The sequence below is a fragment of the Salmo trutta genome, chromosome 38, assembly GCF_901001165.1.
Source record: "Salmo trutta chromosome 38, fSalTru1.1, whole genome shotgun sequence".
Classification (NCBI taxonomy): domain Eukaryota; kingdom Metazoa; phylum Chordata; class Actinopteri; order Salmoniformes; family Salmonidae; genus Salmo; species Salmo trutta.
The window spans coordinates 20,152,957-20,174,554 of NC_042994.1; the positions used below are offsets into that span (position 1 = coordinate 20,152,957).

Here is a 21,598-nt window from a genome sequence, read left to right on the forward strand (position 1 = left end):
GCTACCCGGACTATTTGCATTGACCCCCCCATTTCTACGCTGCTGCTACTCTCTTTTTATTATCTATGCATAGTCACTTTATCTCTACCTACATGTACATATTACCTCAATTATCTCGACTAACCTGTGCCCCCGCACATAGATTCTGTACCGGTACCACCTGTAAATAGCCTCGATACTGTTATTTTATTGTTGCTCTTTAATTATTTGTTATTTGTTATTTTTCTATTTTCTTCTTTTTTCTTTTTTTTGTATTTTTTGTATTTTTTACTTCCATTTATTTAGTAAATACTTTTTTAACAATCATTTTTCTGAAAACTGGTTAAGGGCTTGTAAGTTGGTTAAGGGCTTGTAAGTAAGCATTTCACTAAGGTTGAATTCGGCGCATGTGACAAATAAAATGTCATTTGATTTGTAATTTGCACCAGTTTGGTTAACCTAGCAAATGTGCCAATTTAATTGCTCAATATTTTCCCATGTCCACTCCACCAGTACAGATTGCAATCATTGTCATCCCCATTTACATGTTTATTTATGTAATTTTTGTTATGCCAGGCACACATCCAGGCTCCATTTTAATGGGCCATTATTAGAGCAGGCAAAGGCGCAGATCAAACAAGACCAAGTAAACACCCACAAATACATTTCACCAATGCTTGTTTGATGGCAATTATTTAATCACTATGAGCTCAATTCAGACTTTGATACTGTCACAGAATAGAATTGCGATAGCATGATACTGAAATGTATATTGATCATTTGTTTGGGGACAGATAGGGGATTGTTGAAAATCCTGACATTTTGGATATGTCCCCTGAAAGCTTTATATACAGTTCATGAACTCCGTTCATTAATTCACTTTGATATGTCCATTGTTTGTGTGTGTGTTTTTTTGGTTTCACTATCCTTGTGGGAACCAGAAATCCTCACAAGTATAGTAAAACAAGAAAAATTGGGGACTTTTCGACAGTCTTCCCCAAAAGGAAAAGGGCAATTTTTAGGCTTAGGGGTTAGGTTTAGGGTTACAATTAGGGTTAGGGGGTAGGCCAAGGGTTAGGAGTTAGGGTCTGGTTTAGGATTAGGGGTTAAGGTTGGGGTTATGATTAAGGTTAGGTTAAGGGTTAGGTTTAGGGGTTAGTGAAAATAGGATTTTGAATGGGAGTCAATTGTTTGGTAGTGTGTGAGAGAGAGAGAGAGAGAGAGAGTACTGCAGAGTACGGCTCATATCATTCCTTGAAAGTTTGTTTGACCATTGCGTTCTGAACAGGTGCATCTTCCAACATTGTGTAGCTGGTCTGCACTCGAAAGAAGATTCAATGTTTCTTTTTAGTATTAATTTCATTCAGGAGTAGGTAGATAGACAAACGTTTTGGCCTGTTTCGTGTGTGTCATGTATGTGTGTGCATCTGAAAGAGAGAGAGAGAGAGTCATTTAAGTTTTACACATTCAAATTGTCAAACTGTTACTTGTTGTATTGGGAGTGTTGATGTTTCATCAAAATAAGGACGCGAGGATTAAGTTACATTTGGAGCCTTGGAGTCACAGGAAACCATTATTTTATCGTAAAGATACACCCATCTTTATGACTGACTTTGAAAGAGTAGGACAACCTTGACGTTCCCTCACACAAGCTGTGTGTCGCCTCCGGGGGATGGTCATTTCCCTCTCCATGCGAATAGGAGGAGCCTTTAGTTTTAGAGGACACGACTTCAAGTCCAGGTGCTGAGGAGAGGGAAAGAGCGAGAGGGGTGGTGTGGCTAATGCAGGTAAACACTAGTAATCTCGACCACAGAGAGGCAAGTGCGGAGTTTAGCCCACACCCAGCACGCTTGCGGACACCGTACCGATCCACCTGTGTTGCTGTATCTTCCGTTTCAGCAACCCGCGGGTGGGAAGCAGCCAATGCCAATGCGCTCTCGACTGTGGACCGTGCTCGCAGGTCAGAGGATGCGTAAAAATGCTTAGTAACTGGAATAGCAGGTGCTGGAAGAAGGGCGTCCGACTGTCAACACGTCTAAACTGTGCGCATAGCGCCGAGCGCTGATGTTCAAACAATGGAGAAACAAGCTCTTGCAACGGCTCTGAGCTTGTCCATGAGCGTTGTCTCTTTACTCTTGCTGGTCACCGCTATCTTCACCGACCATTGGTACGAGACAGACACCAGAAGGCATAAGGAGAACTGCGACGAGTATGGGTCGGATTCTAACGACCAGAAAAACAGGGAGATGCCAATATACCACTTGCCTCTTGTGGACAACGGTAACTCCAAACGGAACGTGGCGCTTATGAAGCCGATTCACGTCGGGAGTAGAGAGGAGGAATTGCTTGAGAACTGGAGGGCGATACTGGGGATGGGGATTCTTGAGACGGAATGTGGGCGTCCGTTGTTCTCCACATATTCTGGACTGTGGAGAAAATGCTACTTTCAAGGCATGGACCGGGATATCGATAAACTCATATCAAAGGGTAAGTTTTAATGTGCACACTAAAAAGTGGGAGAAAAGAAAAACAGTTGTGCAATTTGCTGTCAATGATCCGTGACTATTAGGCAAGGACTGTTTTGCATTCCTTTAATCGAGGTAGCTCCATCTGGGGTGATGATTCTGCATACGTGCATTGCGTCAAAACAAGGTTTATGAGGGCTCATGCACAAGGGCTCATGATTATACACGCCCAAACTCATTTCCAGGAACATGAATTGCTATTTCAAACTCATTGCCAAGGCTTGCTTTAGTAGGCTATTATTATTTCTATAATTGTCGCATCATGATGAGGGCGCTGGGAAATTCTAACCTAATGATTTAGGTTATTAAAGGCAAATTTCTGAGGAACATTTTGACATTTATTTCCCTCTCATTTTCCCACAGTGGTAATCGTTGTAGACTGGCCTTGGAAATGTTTGTTTATGTTGTTATCCCTGTCAAATCTTCAGTAGAGCCATCCATAGGGCTACAAAAGCCAAAAATGTTGATTGACTACACTTAGAAGAAAAAAAGGTTCCAAAAGGGTTCTTTGGCTGCACCTATAGGAGAACCCTTTTTGATTCCAGTTAAACCTTTTTTGGTTCCAGGTAGAACCATTTTGGGTTCCATGTAAAACCCTCTGTGGAAAGGGTTCTACATGGAACCCCAAATGGTTTTACTTGGAAGAAAAAGGGTTCTACCTGGAAGGGACAGATAGCACCTTTTTTTACCCACAAAGAAACCCCTTTGAAGCCATTTTTTATTCTACAGGGGAAAGCGTTCAACATGGAATCCTACAGGGTTCTTAAGAATAATCTCTATGGAAAAAAGGGATCTAAAAGGTTTATTTGATTGGAAGTGTTCTACCTACAACCATAAAGGCTTCTCCTTCAGGGAAACGCCAGAACAAACCTTTTCTAAAACTGATACAGTTAATTCATGCCCAATGTGCTGAAGTTCAAGTCCCTACAAAGTTAAGGTTGAAACTCAAAAGGTCGATCGGGATGAAAGGAGAACATTTCCCCACGGTGTCCAGTCCATCAAGATTAATGTCGCCCTGATTAAGCCAGGGGCTAAATGTCACCGAAACCCACTTGTCACCTTGCATTTAAAACAGCTAAGGTGTCATGTGAAGGATCTCAAGCTTCAACACCTACCCTTTGATTTCTGTCAATGTTGATTTCATTTGATACCTGCTTACAACCTGTGAAGGATTGTGCCCATACATTCTTAGAAAAAAGGGTTCCAAAAGTGTTCTTTGCGGAAGGATAGGGTTATACCAAGAACCGTTTTGATCAGAAGAAGGGTTCTTTGTAAGGCGAAGGGTTCTACCTAGAACTTTTAACATACTAAAAAACGTTTTTGGAAGAAAGGGTTCTTTGATGATTCTTTGGAAGGCAAGAAGGATTCTACATAGAACCACACATACAGTGCATTAGGAAAATATTCAGACCCCTTGACCTTTTCCATATTTTGTTACGTTACAGCCTTATTCTAAAATTGATTAAATCGTTTTTTCTCTCATCAATCTACACACAATACCCCATAATGACAAAGCAAAACAGGTTTTTATAAAGTTTTGCAAATGTATATAAAAATGTATTCAAAAATATTACATTTTCAAACCCTTTACTCAGTATTTTGTTGAAGCACCTTTTGGCAGCTATTACAGCCTTGAGTCCTCTTGGATATGACACTACAAGCTTGGCACACCTGTATTTGGGGAGTTTCTCCCATTCTTCTCTGAAGATCCTCTCAATCTATGTCTGGTTGGATGGGGAGCATTGCTGCACAGCTATTTTCAGGTGTCTCCAGCGATGTTAGATCTGATTCAAGTCCGGGCTCTGGCTGGGCCACTCCAGGAAATTCAGAGACTTGTCCCGAAGCCACTCATGCGTTTTCTTGACTGTGTGCTTTGGGTCGTTGTCCTGTTGGAAGGTGAACATTCATCCCAGTCTGAGTTCCTGAGTGCTCTGGAGCAGGTTTTCATCAAGGATCTCTCTGTACTTTCGTTCATCTTTCCCTCGATCCTGACTAGTCTCCCAGTCCCTGCCACTGAAAAACAACCCCACAGCATGATGCTGCCTCAACCATGCTTCACTGTAGGGATGGTGCCAGGTTTCCTCCAGATGTGACGCTTGGCATTCAGACCAAAGAGTTCAATTTTGGTTTCATCAGACCAGAGAATCTTGTTTCTAATGGTCTGAGAGTCCTTTAGGTGCCTTTTTGGTAAACTCCGAGCAGGTTATCATGTGCCTTTTACTGAGGAGTGGCTTCTGTCTGGCCACTTTACCATAAAGGCCTGATTGGTGGAGTGCTGCAGAGATGGTTGTCCTTCTGGAAGGTTCTCCCATCTCCACAGAGGAACTCTAGAGCTGTGTCAGATTGACCATCAGGTTCTTGGTCACCTCCCTGACCAAGACCCTTCTCCCCCGATTACTCAGTTTGGCCAGGCAGCCAGCTCTAGGAAGAGTCTTGGTGGTTCCAAATTTACATTTAGGAATGATGGAGGCCAGTGGGTTCTTGGGGACCTTCAATGCTGCAGAAGTTTTTTGGTACCCTTTCCCAGATCTGTGCCTCGACACAATCCTGTCTCGGACATCTACGAACAATTCCTTCGACCTCATGGCTTGTTTTTGTTCTGACACGCACTGTCAACTGTGGGACCTTTATATAGACATGTGTGTGCTTTTCCAAATCATGTCCAATCAATTGAATTTACCACAGGTGGACTCCAATCAAGTTGTAGAAACATCTCAAGGATGATCAATGGAAACAGGATGCACCTGAGCTCAATTTCGAGTCTCATAGCAAACAGTCGGTATACTTATGCAAATAAGGTATTTCTTTTTTCCTTCTTTTTTTTTTTACAAATTTGCAAAAAATCCTGTTTTTGCTTTGACGTTACGAGGTATTGTGTGTAGATTGATGAGGGAAACAATTAAGGTAATCCATTTTAGAATACGGCTGTAACATATCAAAATGGGGAAAAAAGGAAGGGGTCTGAATACTTTCTGAATGCACTGTATACTGTATATAATATTTCGTAGCATGCTCTATTGCAGGGAGATTTTCAGAATTGTTTGTTTTACTGTAATATCTGTGTTTTTGCATGTACATTGATCGCTTGATAAATGTTATGTTACACAGAGATAAATAACATACTGTTTTCTAAACTTATCCAATCTGTTAGAAACTGGATTTATTTCCAGCCATAACTCTGGCTGGATTCCAATAGGAATTACACATCACTTTGCAAGCCAGCGTAATGTGACTTGCAGGCCTGATGTGGCCTGTAAACCAGGAGATTCCTAACACCACTGTGTTAGGGTATAATTAGACCCTCAACGAATGGCATTGTGATATATGTAATGTATTGTCATAAATAATTTGATTTTAAAAGCTAATAAGCCTAGTGGAACCGTTCATATAGGGTTCTAGGAAGAACCCTCAGAAGATAAAAGGGTTCTCAGTCGAACCCTTTATAGATGGTTCTAGGAAGAACCTTTAGATGATAAAATGGTTCTTGGAAGAACCCTTCATAGAGGGCTCTAGGCAGAACCTTTCACAGAGAGTTCTCGGAAGAACCATATACAGGGGGTTCTTTGAAGAACCCTACATTGAGGGTTCTAAATAGAACTCTCTGCAAAGGGTTCTACTCAGCACCAAAAAGGGTTCCCCATGGGGACAAACCAAAGAACCCTGTATGGTTCTACTTAGTACCTTTTTTTCTAAGTGTGTAGACTAAGGCTACTCAACCTCATACCAAAAGAGTTGTCTCTTAGACCTTCTTGGACCTAAATGGCAGCATAATGCCTCAAAGAGCATCTTATTTACTCAGTGTCTCCATCTCAAATGGCAACTTATTTCCTGTAGTGCACTTATTTTGACCAGGGCACATAGAGCAATAGTCAAAAGTAGTGCACTATACACTCTTAGAAAAAAAGGTGCGATCTAGAACCTAAAAGGGTTCTTCGGGTGTCCCTATAGGAGAAACCTTTGAAGAACCCTTTTTGGTTCCAGGTAGAACCTTTTTGGGTTCCCTTAAAAAACATTTCCACAGAGGGTTCTACCTGGAACCAAAAAGGGTTCTACCCAGGCTCCCAGTGTCCTGTCTGGAGCATGAAGTCACGAGCTCTGCTGGTTGGCTACTGCTACTATGATCGTCAGAACGGCCAAAAAAGTTTGGGGGGACAGTCGTTTTGGTCTCAATCTAGTTTATTATGGTCAAGTTCAATCCCCACAGGGAATTATTTGAGATATTTAATTAAATAGTGATCCAGTCTGACTACTACACAGGACCACGTGCTGACACAGACAAATCACGGGCTACGAGGAGGCTCCCAGTTGACTCTCTCAGGTAGAATGAAAACGACTACATCGACCATGATCCTTTGCTAGTTACAGCCACTTTCACTATGATCCTTAGTGCCATTTAGCAATATGGCATGCTTAAAATTAACATACTTTTGGCTTCATGTGCCACTCGGGAGTTTTCCATGGTTTTCCATAGGAATACGTGGATGACGTCAGCGCTATCACTATCTACTGGAACCAAAAAGGGTGCTCCTATGGGGACAGTCGAAGAATACTTTTTTCTAAGGGTGTATAGGGAATAGGGTGCCATTTGGGACACAGCCAGGGACTGCGAGCAGAGCTACTCATATCTATGCAAAGGCACGGAGTGTTGGCTACTGTAAATAAACAAACAACCTCCTGACTCTCTGAGCGTGAGATGCAGATGCTCGGCTCGCAGCCTCACACGCCTCACGCTCACAGTGAGAGATCAAACACAGGTGTCAGCGCTCACTTCAAAGTGCCTGCTCAAATATGCACATGATGATGTTTCATAATTTCTACCAAGTATGAAATGGTAGCGGTTCCCATGCATTATGTAGATGTGGACCACAAGACCTATGATAGAGCTTTTGAATGTGTGTTAAGATTTTGAATAAAAAAAGTGTTTTAAAGAGCATCAGGGCGTCATTCGATGGTAAACTGTCTAGATTTTGTCCCACCAATTCAAGTTGTGGGAGCTCAGCTTAAAATAAGGACAGACATTCTCACCAGCAACATAGGACTCATGGGGCGTCTACTGTACTCTCATACAAGAAAGAGACAACATTTTACAGTAGCTCACATACAGAGACACCGTAACAGCAGCAAAGGTAACTTGGTAACACTTTATAGGTTGCCTTTATAATGGTACATTTTCTAAATGGCGTATAACAGTTATTTAATCATTTGTAAATGCATCATAAACAAATTAAAAAGGGTACCTTATAAAGTGTTACTGAGCACTCACTATGTGAACCTGTCTAAACCTGTCCAGTTTGGAAAAAGAACAAAGTAAGCAACAGCACAGGCCAAGTTAAATTAATTTGTCCTGCGTATAGTTGATTACTATACCAATTCAACTCTACAGAAGACCTAGGCCTACCATGCGTGTAAGGGAAACTGGACAACCCAAGTCATAGGCTGCTTCAAAGCCAAGTAAATGTTAAAGTGTTTACCCTTTTCAAACCAAGTGAGTCATTGCATGGAAATACAAGAGCTCTCTCAAATGTCACAGTTTGAGGCAGGTTAATGAGGATAAAAACAAATATTGAGTATTGCAATGGCCCTTTACAATGCGACCTGACACACCAAATTTATAACAATGTTATAAGCATGCCCTGTATAATATGCAATGCCTGGTTTATGACACAAAGGCTTTTGTTAACGATCAGTGACATAAAGCTGTTATGAAATTAAACGTTAAATGAAACTTTTATACAGTACATGATTATAAACCATTATAATATGGCATTATGCCATATACAGTACCAGTCAAAAGTTTGGACACACCTATTCATTTAAGGGTTTTTCTTTATTTTTACTATTTTCTACATTGTAGAATAATAGTGAAGACATAAAAACAATGAAATAACACATATGGATTCATGTAGTAACCAAAAAGGTGTAAAACATATATTTTAGATTTTAGATTCTTAAATGTAGTCACCCTTTTCCTTGATGACAGCTTTGCACACACTTGGCATTCCCTCAACCAGCTTCATGAGGAATGGTTCTCCAACAATCTTGAAGGAGTTCCCACATATGCTGAGCACTTGTTGGCTGCTTTTCCTTCACTCTGCGGTCCAGGTCGTGTGATTGTGGAGGCCAGGTCATCTGATGCAGCACTCCATCACTCTCCTTGGTCAAATAGCGCTTACCCAGCCTGGAGGTGTGCTTTGGGTCATTATTCTGTTGAAAAACAAATGATAGTCCCACTAAGCGCAAACCAGATGGGATGGTGTATCGCTGCAGAATGCTGTGGTAGCCATGCTTGTTAAGTGTGCCTTGAATTCTAAATAAATCACTGACAGTGTCACCAGCAAAGCACCCCCACACCATCACACCTCCTCCTCCATGCTTCACGGTGGGAACAACACATACGGAGATCATCCATTCATCTACTCTAAATCTCACAAAGATACAGCAGTTGGAATCAAAAATCTCAAATTTGGACTCATCAGACCAAAGGACAGATTTCCACCAGTCTCATGTTTCTTGGCCCAAGCAAGTCTCTTCTTATTATTGTTGTCCTTTAGTAGTGATTTCTTTGCAGCAATTCGATCATGAAGGCCTGATTCACGCAGTCTCCTCTGAACAGTTGATGTTGAGATGTGTCTGTTACTTGAACTCTGTGACGCATTTATTTGGACTGCAATCTGAGGTGCAATTAACTCTAATGAACTTATCCTCAGCAGCAGAGGTAACTCTGGGTCTTCCTTTCCTGTGGCGGTCCTCATGAGAGCCAGTTTCATCATAGAGCTTGATGGTTTTTGCGACTGCACTTGAAGAAACTTTCAACGTTTTTGAAATGTCCCGTCTTGACTGACCTTCATGTCGTAAAGTAATGATGCACTGTTGTTTCTCTTTGCTTATTTGACCTGTTCTTGCCATAATATGGACTTGGTCTTTTACCAAATAGGGCTATCTTCTGTATACCACCCCTACCTTGTCTTAACACAACTGATTGGCTTAAACACATTAAGAAGGAAAGAAATTCCACAAATTAACTTTTAACAAGGTACACCAATTAGGTATTTTATTAGGATCCCTATTAGCTGTTGCAAAAGCAGCATCTACTCTTCCTGAGGTCCACACAAAACATTTAACATGGCATAATACAGAACATTAATACACAAGAACAGCTCAAGGACAGAACTACATACATTTAAAACAAAGCACACGTAGCCTACATATTAATGCATACACACAACCTATCTAGGTCAAATAGAAGAGAGGCGTTGTGCTGTGAGGTGTTGCTTTATCTGTTTTTTTCAATCAGGTTTGCCGTTTATTTGAGCAACAATAGATGGAACGGAGTTCCATGCAGTAATGGCTCTATATAATACTGTACGCTTTCTTGAATTTGTTCTGGATTTGGGGACTGTGAAAAGACCCCTGGTGGCATGTCTGGTGGGGTAAGTGTGTGTGTCAGAGCTGTGTGTAAGTTGACTATGCAAACAATTTGGGATTTTCAACACATTAATGTTTCTTATAAAAAGATGAAGTGATACAAGTCAGTCTCTCCTCAACTCTTAGCCAAGAGAGACTGACATGCAGCCCTTTGATTACAATGAGGAGCAAGACGTGCCTCTCTGTTCTGGGCCAGCTGCAGCTTAACTATGTCTTTCCTAGCAGCACTGAACCACACAACTGGACAATAATTATGATTAGACAAAACTAGAGCCTGCAGAACTTGCTTTTTGGAGTGTGGTGTCAAAAAAGCAGAGCATCTCTTTATTACAGACAGACCTCGCTCCATCTTTACAACCATTGAATCTATATGTTTTGACCATGACAGTTTACAATCTAAGGTAACACCAAGTAATTTAGTCTCCTGAAATTGTTCAACAGCCACACCATTCATTACCAGATTCAGCTGAGGTCTAGAACCTAGGGAACGATGCTCTTAGTTTTAGAGATGTTCAGGACCAGTTTATTACTGGCCACCCATTCCAAAACAGACTGCAACTCTTTGTTAAGGGTTTCAGTGACTTTATTATCTGTGGTTGCTGATGCAGCTATGGTTGAATCATCAGCATACATGGACACATATGCTGTGTTTAATGACAGTGGCAGGTCATTGGTAAAAATAGAAAAGAGTAGAGGACCTAGAGAGCTGCCCTGCAGTACATCACACTATACATGTTTGGCATTAGAGGAGCTTCCATTAAAGAAAACACTTTGAGTTCTATTAGATAGATAGCTCTGAATCGATGATATGGCAGTGGTTGAAAAGCCATAACACATGCATTTTTTCAACAACAGGTTATGGTCAATAATATCAAAGGCTGTACTGAAGTCTAACAGTACAGCTCCCACAATCTTCTTATTATCAATTTCTTTCAACCAATCATCAGTCATTTGTGTCAGTGTTGAGTGCCCTTCTCTATAAGCATGCTGAAAGTCTGTTGTTAATTTGTTTACAGAGAAATAGCATTGTATTTGGTCAAACACAATTTTTTCCAACAGTTTGCAAAGAGCCGGCAGCAAACTTATAGGTCTGCTGTTAGAACCAGTAAAGGTCACTTTACCACTATTGGGTAGCGGAATAACTTTGGCTTCCCTCCAGGCCTGAGGACAAAGACTTTCCTCTAGGCTCAGATTAAAGATATGACAGATAGGAGTGGCTTTAGAGTCAGCTACCATCCTCAGTAGCTTTCCATCTAAGTTGTCAATGCCAGGAGGTTTGATTGATCGATAACAATCGTTTTTCCACCTCTCGCACACTAACTTTACAGAATTCAAACTTGCAATGCTTTTCTTTCATTATTTGTTTTTATGCATGAATACGATGGGTCACTGTTTGTTGAATTGAAATGCATTCCAGGTGATTACCTCATGAACCTAGTTGAGAGAATGGCAAGAGTGTGCAAAGCTGTCATCAAGGCAAAGGGTGGCTACTTTGAAGAATATAAAATATGTTTTTTTGTTACTACATGATTCCATATGTGTTATTTCATAGTTTTGATGTCTTCACTTATATTCTACAATGTAGAAAATAGTTAAAAATAAATAAAAACCCTTGAATGAGTAGGTGTGTCTACACTTTTGACTGGTACTGTATGTTGCCCTAAGAGTTGTGCAAAGTTGGTAGAATATTATTCACAGCTGTAATGGCTGTCAAAGGTGCTTCCACCGAGTATTAACTCTGAGGTGTGAAGACACACGCAATCAATCTTATTTTGAGCTCATTTTTTTTTTTAAATCTCAAATTTTCTTTCAATTTAAATATGTGGAGTAGGTTGTGTAGATCTGTAGGTAAAAATCCAGTGTAATCCCTTTTTAAATGTATTTTTGGTAACTTCAAGTAAAGATATGCAAGTTGGGCAAAGATTTTACATAACAAAAGTAATGCGTTCTAATGTTAAAACGTAGAGTTTTTTAGTAATCCATTCTCTCCACAGGTATTGCGGACCGATGCACAACTGTCAAGTACCATTTCTCTCAGCCCATTCGGCTTCGAAACATCCCGCTCAACCTGACGAGAACCATTCAGCAAGATGAATGGCATCTCTTACGTAAGTATTGCAGACTCAACGTCCCAGAACCACCTGCAATAAAACCGCTTGCATGGCTAGCAGTTTTTTATAGAGAGAAATAGTAATTGTGTCTTTATGTAAGAACTAAAGGAGGCTAACTGCACTATGGATTGTTGGGCAAAGCTTATGGGGAAATGTATGTTTTTTTTTGGAGGAGGGGAGGTATGGATAAATGTAAAAAATAAGGTCTGTGGTGTAAGGTCACAGGCTTATGAGATCTTATACGTTTCGTTCTATGAGATAATCTTCCTCAGCTGACGTCACTTTGTGAATTTTTAAGCATTTATGTAATCAAAACAAGCACATAAAGCACATACATACTTTATAATTCATAAAGGTCATGTAATCTTACTGATATTATCTCATAGAACAAAACATATAAGATCACCTAAGCCTGTGTTAACTTCAGATCTTATTTTCAGTGTTTATCCTAAAATCCCACTCCTTCCCCATTCATTTCCCCCATAGCAATGCCCAACGAACCAGAGGTAGAAAATGCTAGCTCATTTCCGGCTGGGTCTGAGCAAAAAGTATTTTGAACAATGGTTAGATGGCCTTGGTGTGGTGTGAGAAGTTTGATTCCAGGTGCCCCACAACTGATCTATGTTGGTGTCTGCGGTGGGATAGTCTGACGTCTGTCATGAGTAGTGTTAGGGTCCTTTAAGATGAGCTTTTCCAGGTAGTGGTTGGTGCAAAAACACAGCGATCCTAACTTTCATCTTACACATTTGGGGCAAATTTCTACCACCATCTTTGCTCAAACAATATCATTGTATCCCTACCCATATTATTTCCATTATTTCTTTTTACTGCTCTTGCTCTTCCCATCCTTTGTATTGTGTGTTTTTTTTTAAATAAATATTTACATGTTTTGTATGTGTGTTTTTTTAAATATGTTTTTCAATGCTTCATACAGTACTGTAGACTATAGGTTCTGTCTGTTGTGTCTAGGTTTGATAATGAAATAACAGTGGAAGTTGAAATACCAGTGCTCTATATTAATTTGGCTTCACGCTGTGGAACCTTTAGAACCTTCAGACAACCCTAGTGATCTCTTCAGACATCCATGATCTGTAATAAGGCTACTACTGTACCCACATGCTGAATATGTTAAGTTAACCTTTCAAAGCTAGTATTCCTACTCCAGTGTCCGACCCCTGATGAGTGGATTACTACATGGTTATAGAAAATGTCCACGGGGAGGGAGTAAATGTCAGCTCGTACAAGAAAAACACATTAACTCCACAGAGTCTATTACTGCACAACTAGTCTGAGGAAGAACATTCATCAAAGTCAAAGTACCATCGGTTTTCTTTGTCTGCATGCCATCTTTAGACAGCGGCTGCATCCCAAATGGCACCCTATTCCCTATTAAGTGCACTACTTTTGAATGCACCGTTGTTCCCTATTAAGTGCATACGGTGTTATTTGGGACGCTGACATTGTTTTTCCTGCTCGAGTTTGATCCTGTGTTAGGATACTGCAACTCGATGTGACAAGTGTATGAGATGCAGAGTAGGCCTAAACATTTTTGGGGAAAGTATCGAATATGTGATTTATGGTCAATGTGTCATAATGTTGTTACAGTATATCATAAGTTGCAGGAATTGAATATTACCATCAACATATCCCACTATAAAACTGTTGTGTGTTGAGTGACATAATGCTTGCCATAACGTTTACTGAAAAACAAGGCACAATGCTGTCATGATGCATTAAGGAAATCATTCAAATTCACCTATTTCTAACAGTCGTTGCTGGCTGTTTTATGTTATGACAGGCGTCATGTCATTCTTATGACAGGGTTGTAACAAATGTAGGACAGGGGGACTAAAAGAAAAGTATTACCTAACAAAGATTTGTGTTTTCCCCGTGTTTGTTTGGAGACTGTTGACGGGTAGCACGAGCGGGTTTACCAGGGGGTGGTTGTCATGGAAATGTTGGTGTGTGCATGTGTGCTAATGTTTTCACTTGTGTTTGTGCTCTTATGTGTGTGTACGCTTTGTGTTTGTCTGTGTGTGTGTGCATGTGTGCTTATATGTACGCTTTTGTGTATGCTGGTGTCTGTATCTTTGTGTGCGTGTGTGTGTGTGTGTGTGTGTGTGTGTGTGTGTGTGTGTGTGTGTGTGTGTGTGTGTGTGTGTGTGTGTGTGTGTGTGTGTGTGTGCTATGTTAATATGTGTGTGTGTGTGTCTCAGATCTGCGGCGAATCACGGCGGGGTTCCTGGGGATGGCGGCTGCCGTTTTGTTGTGTGGCAGCATTGTGGCCACAGTGGGTTTCTTTTGGGAGGAGAGCCTCACCCAGCACGTCTCCGGCCTGCTCTTCCTCATGGCAGGTACAACGCCTGCCAACTACCAACACCCTACCTCTCCTGTGTGTGTGTGTAAGGGCTTTCATTGCCAACAACCTACCTATCCTGTGTGTGTTAGAGAGAGAGAGACAGAGAGAGATATAGAGAGTGTGTGGTTCTCTTTCCCTTTCATTGTTGGTTTCTTTGTGATGGCAGCTTTCAACTTTTGTCTCTCTGTGCCTCTTTTACTGCAGCCTATCTCTATATCTCTATCTTTAGTTTTCTCCCCCTTTCTCTCTCTCTCTCTCTGTCACATCTTCTCCTGCTCCTCCCCTCCGGCGTATGACATCGCCAGAACACTAACCACCGGTCCTGGGATTCATCATTACGCACACCTAGCACTCATCATTACGCACACCTGTTAATCATTATGATTCACACCTGGACTTCATTACCTTCATCATTTCCTCCCCTTTATATGTCACTCTCTTATGTCTTCTTACCAGTTGGTGTTATTCTTGTGTACCTGCGTATAGCCACATGGAATTGTCTCGTTTCTGGTTTTGTTGTTTTAATAAACGTTTCACCTGCACCTGCTTCTCGACTCACAGCTCCGTTATTACAGAATACCAACTTAAACTATGGAAGCAGCAGGAAGGTCTGGGAGAGAGGAGAGGAGGAGCTAGATTATTATGAGGGGTTCATGGCTCTGTTTAAATGTATTTTCGAACATCCCGCGGAGGGCAGAGTGGGAGGTGAGTGTTTACTTCAGCTTCAGCAGGGGAATCAGACGGCTGCTGCGCTCAACTTCCGGACAGTAGCAGCTTCCAAGTGGATGGAATGAGCCGGTACTTCGTACAATATTTAGAGGAGGTCTGCACAAGGAGGTCCAGACAGAACTGGCCTGTCGGGACGACAATCTCACCCTGGACGCACTCATTGTGAAGGCCATCCACCTAGAGCGTTGGCATTCTCATCGCTTCTCTCTCTCCTTCGGCGAGTACTCGGGAGCCTGAACCCATGGAGGTAGGGGTCACACACATTTCCGTGGCAGAACGATGCAGACGGATACAGCTGCGGCTATGTCTGTACTGTGGGCAAGTAGGACACAAGCTCCAGCGGTGTCCAGTACTTCAGAATCCATGATCCACTATAGCAGAGGGATGGTCACGTGATGTTCCATCCCCTGGACTAGGAGTGAGTATTCCAGATTCAGCTTTTCCTGATATACTTTTTTTGGTGTCCATCACTCTGGCTGACTGTCCCTCATGTACTGTGTCTACAGCTTTAGGCGATTCTGGTGCCGCCGGAAACTTTATGGATCAGATCCTTGCCTTCTCCCTCAACATTACCATCTATCCGCTCTCCTCTCCTTTTCCGGTTCAATGTCTTGACTGTCGGCCATTAGGATCTGGAACCATCACACACATCACTCAACCACTCACCCTCACTGTGGAGTCCAATCACCAGGAGAGCATCTCCGTCTTCATCACAAGTGCACCAGTTCACAAAATCATTCTCGGCCTCTCTTGGCTCCAACGCCATAACCCTACCATCTCATGGTCGAGGATGAAAATCAGACTGGTCACCTGAATGCCGGAAGACCTGCTTCCCTATCCCCTGTGGTTCTACGTCGGTTAAGAGTCCAATGGTTGCCCTTCAGCCCAACATCCCGGAGGAGTACCAGGACCTAAAGGAGGTATTCTTCAAGACCTGCGCTACTTGTCTCCCTCCTCATCGCCCCTGGGACTGTGCCATCGACCTGTTTTCCGTTGCTACACCTCCGCGCAGACGCATCTACCCTCTGTCTGTGGCTGGGACCCAGGCCATGGAGGATTACATTCAAGAGGCACTCCAACAGGGTTTCATCTGCACATCCACGTCCCCTGCGTCGGCTGGTTTCTTCTTCGTGGCAAAGAAGGAGGGAGGATTACGCCCATGTATCGATTACCGAGGACTCAATGACATCACCAAGAAGTATCGGTACCCTCTCCCGTTGGTGCTGTCAGCCATCGAGCAGCTCCGCGGGGCCCAGTTCTTCACCAAACTGGACCTGTGGAGTGCCTACATTCTCATCCGCATCTGGGAGGGGGATGAGTGGAAGACGGCGTTCAGCACGATGTCTGGTCACTCCGAGTATTTGGTTATGCCCTTTGGCTTAGCCAATGCTCCGTCAGTGTTCCAGGCATTCGTCAACGAGGTGTTCAGGGACATGCTCGGATGGCAGGTTATTGTATACATCGATGACATCCTGATCTTCTTGATCAACCTGAAGGATCACATCACCCACGTTCGGTAAATCCTGGAATGCCTCTTGGTCAATCACCTGTTTGTCAAGGCGGAGTAGTGCCAATTCCACCAGAGGGCTATACCCTTCTTGGGTTCCCAAATCAGCCCACAGGGAGTGAGGATGGAGGACTAGAAGGTAGATGCGGTAAGGTCATGGCCAGTCCCAACCACCATCAAGGGGTTACAACGGTTTTTGGGGTTTGCCAACTTCTACCGCCGCTTCATCAGGAACTTCAGCGCCGCCGCCCCTCTTACCTCCCTCCTCAAGGGTGAGCCTCGTAAGCTGGTGTGGTCTCCAGCAGCCAACGAGGCCTTTCGTCTCCTCAAGGGGCATTTCACCTCCGCCTCCTTGCTAAAACACCCAGATCCCACACTACCTTTTGTGGTTGAGGTAGACGCATCTCTCAGTTTTGTCAGAAAGACAGGGTAACCCATTGAAATTGTATCTTTGTGCATTTTTCTCCAAGAAACTGTCCTCCGCAGAGAGGACTTACGACGAAGTTGGTGAAGTTGGCATTAGAGGAGTGGAGACCCTGGCTGGAGGGCACCAAGAAACCATTCGTCATCCTCATCGACCATCAGAACCTAGAGTACATACAGACAGCGAGGAGACTGACTCCGCTCCAAGCCAGGTGGGAACTTTTCTTCACCAGGTTCGACTTCACGTTGACCTATCGCCCAGGTTCTAAGAACATCAAGGCCGATGCTCTGTCCCATATCTACGATTCGAGAGAGGTTCCTGTCCAGAGGGCACCCATAATCCCATCCTCACGAGTCATTGGTCCAATGGTTTGGGACGTAGATGTGGACATCCGCCAGGCTCTAGAGAGGGAGCCCGCACCCCGGAATTGTCCTCCCGAGCGCATCTATGTTCCCAAAGGGATAAAGGATTGGCTGCTGACCTAGGCACACACAGCTGTTGTTGTTGGACATCCAGGTATTTCTCGCACCATCCACACCATTGCTGAGAAGTACTGGTGGTCCACCTTGGTGCAGGATGTTACTCGGTATGTCGACTGCTGTTCTGTATGTTCTCAAACCAAGTCCCCCCGGAATGCTCCAGCAGGGAAGCTCCTGCCGCTTCCCGTGCCTCAGCAACCTTGGTCACATCCATCCAATGACTTTGTAACCGATCTTCCTCGCTCTGATGGTTTCACCACCATTCTGGTGGTAGTCGATAGATTTTCCAAGTCATGTCAATTAATCCCTCTTCCTGGTCTCCCCATTGCTCTCCAGGTTACTGAGGCACTCTTTCAGCAGGTCTTCCGGCATTATGGCCTTCCGAAGGACATTGTCTTCGACCGTGGCCCCCAATTCACATCATGAGTTTGGAGGGCCTTCTTGGAGAAGCTCGGGGTCACGGTCAGCCTCACTTCCGTATCGGCCTCAGTCCAACGGGCAGGTGGAGATGATGAGCCAGGAGCTGGGGAGGTTCCTGAGGAGTCAGGGTGAGTGGGCACGATTCCTTCCCTGGGCAGAGTACGTCCAGAACTCCCTACATCACTCCTCCACTTGGTTGACCCCCTTCCAGTGTGTTTTGGGTTTCCAGCCAGCCAGCCCTGGCCCCGTGGACCCCGGGTCAGACCGCGGGCTCCTGCGGTAGATGAGTGGTTGCGATGTGCAGAGGAGGTGTGGAGCGACGCGCACGTGAGACTCCAGTGCGCCGTCCATCATTAGAAGGAACAGGCAGACCGCCACCACAGTGAGACTCCTGTGTTCCATCCTGGGGACAACGTCTGGCTCTATCAGGAACATCCCACTTTGCCTGCTCTGCAAGAAACTGAGCCCCATGGTTTGTGGGACCGTTCAAGGTTCTCCGGAGGGTCAACGAGGTGACGTACAGGTTACAACTACTCAGTCGCTATCGCATCTCTCCCTCTTTCATGTCTCCCTTCTCAGGCCAGTGGTTCCTGGTCCCCTAGCTGATACTGTCCCCCACGACACACCTCCACCCCCCCTGGACATTGAGGGGGGGTCCGGTGTACGCTGTCAGATCTCTACTGGACACCCGACGTCGTGGGGGTCGACTCCAGTATCTGGTGGACTGGGAGGGGTATGGCCCAGAGGAGCGGTGTTTGGTTCCTGTGGAGGACATTCTGGACCGCAACATCATCCGTGACTTCCACCTTCGCCGCCCGGACCGACCTCGTCCTCGGGGTCGTCCCTCTTGGCGGCGTCGTCCTGTGCCTGTCGGGGGGGGGGGGGGGGGGGGGGCTACTGTCACATCTTATCCTGCTCTTCCCCTCCGGCCTACGACATCGCCAGAATACTAACCACCGGTCCTGGGATTCATCATTACGCACACCTAGCACTCATCATTACGCGCACCTGCTAATCATTATGATTCGCACCTGGACTTCATTACCTTCATCATTTCCTCCCCTTTATATGTCACTCTCTTATGTTTTCTCACCAGTTGGTATTATTCTTGTGTACCAGCATATAGCCACATGGAATTGTCTCGTTTCTGGTTTTGTTGTTTTATTAAACGTTTCACCTGCACCTGCTTCCTGACTCACAGCTCCGTTATTACACTCTCTCTCTCGTCCAAATCTTCCTCCCAAGTGTTCATCAAACACATACAGTAAAGGCTCTTTTTTTTAGCCAAATTTGTAAATGCCATATGGCTACAGATGCATTCATAATACTTTACAGACAGGTGTTAATATGGATAATAAAACATGCCATAAGCTTTCATAATCGCTAATCGCTACAAACAGGAGACTACTTCTATGGTTGTATGCAAACCTTCCTATAACATATTTTTAACATTTCACAATAGGGCGGCTAATTTTTCATTTCAGTTGTGTTTTAGATTTCCTTTCAACTTGTTTTTTATTTATTTATGTTATACTCATTAATTTCCTTTCCATGTGAATGGTTATTAGTGGCAATCCGGATTGGTACATCCATTTTTGTAACTTTTAAATTAATAATATATATAGCCATTGAAGAATATAACTTATAAATGCCTCATGAACTTACTTCAACTGTTTAACCTGTCCTTTGTTGTTATTTTATTCCTGTATTGTCTCTTTAATAAATATCTTGGAAGTTACAATTTGTCCCCTCCAGGGATCTTCTGCACCATCTCCTTGTGCACCTACGCCGCCAGTGTCTCCTATGACCTCTCCCGGAACCCACCCTTCATCTACGGATTGCCCGGCGATGTGGACCATGGCTACGGCTGGTCCATCTTCTGCGCCTGGGTTAGCCTGGGACTGACCGTGGCATCAGGCTGCCTCAGCACCACCTACCCCTTCCTCAGCCAAACCAAGGATCTGCACTCCAAAACCGCACGGGAGTCCTCAGTATGAGCGGTATGAGCAGTGTGAGAGAATTTAGTGCCCCCTGTAGATTCGGGGGGGATGAATTGTTGGTGTGGACATTTTGTTGCTGACTGAAAACCAATATAAGAGGAGATGTTTTATTTTTACGAAACCAGAGATGAAAACATAGTGTTTCAGTGAGATGTGGGAATCTTGTTGCTCTTTTTTGTAGACTCTCGTCATCCTTTATCGAGGTGTTATGCAAGGTGTTATGATGTGTTATTTATGTGTGTTTGTATGTGCACACAGGCAAACTCACACATACATATGGACCTACACACCCGTACACAAGTACACACACAAATTGTTAGTTCTCGCTCTCTCGCTGTCTCTCTCTCCAAGACATGGAGAACAACATGAGAGTGAATAACATGAAACGACGTAAATACCCACACAGGCATACCACACACACATCAAACGTGTGTATATATTACCATATATATGAAAAGGGCATAATTCTTATGGGTGATTTGGTAAGATTGAATCCAATGGACATTGTATAAAATACTAGTATCACTTTGAAAGCAAGAACCCTCTTTTTTTCAGATGTAAAGTGATATATTTTCAAAACTCTTAAGTACAAAACTCTAAACTGATAACATGTGTAATGCCCCCTATCTTGTGTTCAGAACTTTTGATTGTGCATTCATCGGGGTTTCACACATCTTTCACCCCTGAGTCATTAATGCAAAATCAAAGTTTTCCTTAATAAATACCACGAGCACATTTTTTGGGGCACCAATACATCAGTTAATGATAGGCTCACCATAGAGTCATTTGAACTACCACTTCAATTGTTGTTTTTTTCAATCACTTTGGTGCAATTTTCATTAGTATGTGGTACATTTTCGCAACAAGCACAAAATTCAAAACAGATCATCACAATCGCTCATGTTTCAAAACTTTAAGCACATTTTCAATTGACTGAGTACAACAAACAAATTCACAAAGTCACTTGTTCACCGCACCAAATCACTTTTTCAATTTGGATACATAATCAAAGTATCTGCTTTTCAAAATGCAATATTCACTTTACTTTTGATATGAGTTTCTTGTAATTTGTTAACAATACAATAAACTATCACTTAATCAAACTGCTCAAAACGACTGAACCACAATTATGTGCTGCCTAGTTAACATATATAGTTTGATAACTGTTGAACACTGTAAATGTCTATATTTTTACCTAAATGTATCAATTTGACATCTATTTATGCTGGAAGGTAAAACCAAATCATATATGGATGTGGCTGTAAATACTACATCATCATTCTCCATCAGCCAGTGTGCTCTAATAGGACAAAAGGGAAAGAGTCACTGTGTACTACCATTTGGAATTATAGTATAGTGTACAATGCACTGCTGAAATACCTGGGTTGTGCACTGCTGATACACATATCAAAACTGTTCTTTTTGAAGTGCTGAATAGAAGGAATAGTAGATGGCCAGCAGTATTTGACTATAACTTGACATACAATTTTTTAAATAATTTGTATCCAATGGCAGGTTGTGAGCATGCTGAGAAATATATCAGTTTAACAGTTTCATTATCCTTATACAGTACATATTTAGGGTAAATCATCAAAAATAGGGGTATTGTAAAGCAGTTGGTTACTTTAAAAACGTAGTAT

At 43.0% G+C, this 21,598-nt stretch overlaps 1 protein-coding gene across 1 annotated transcript; it reads left to right on the plus strand.

Annotated features, from left to right (window-relative positions):
- Positions 1–1,607: 1,607 nt before the first annotated feature.
- On the plus strand, positions 1,608–21,046 carry LOC115178334 (transmembrane protein 178A). Its single transcript, XM_029739471.1, has 4 exons — positions 1,608–2,466; positions 11,924–12,037; positions 14,257–14,394; positions 19,714–21,046. The coding sequence occupies exons 1-4, from the start codon at positions 2,055–2,057 to the stop codon at positions 19,953–19,955; spliced, it is 906 nt and encodes a 301-aa protein (XP_029595331.1). The 5' UTR covers positions 1,608–2,054; the 3' UTR covers positions 19,956–21,046.
- Positions 21,047–21,598: the final 552 nt, after the last annotated feature.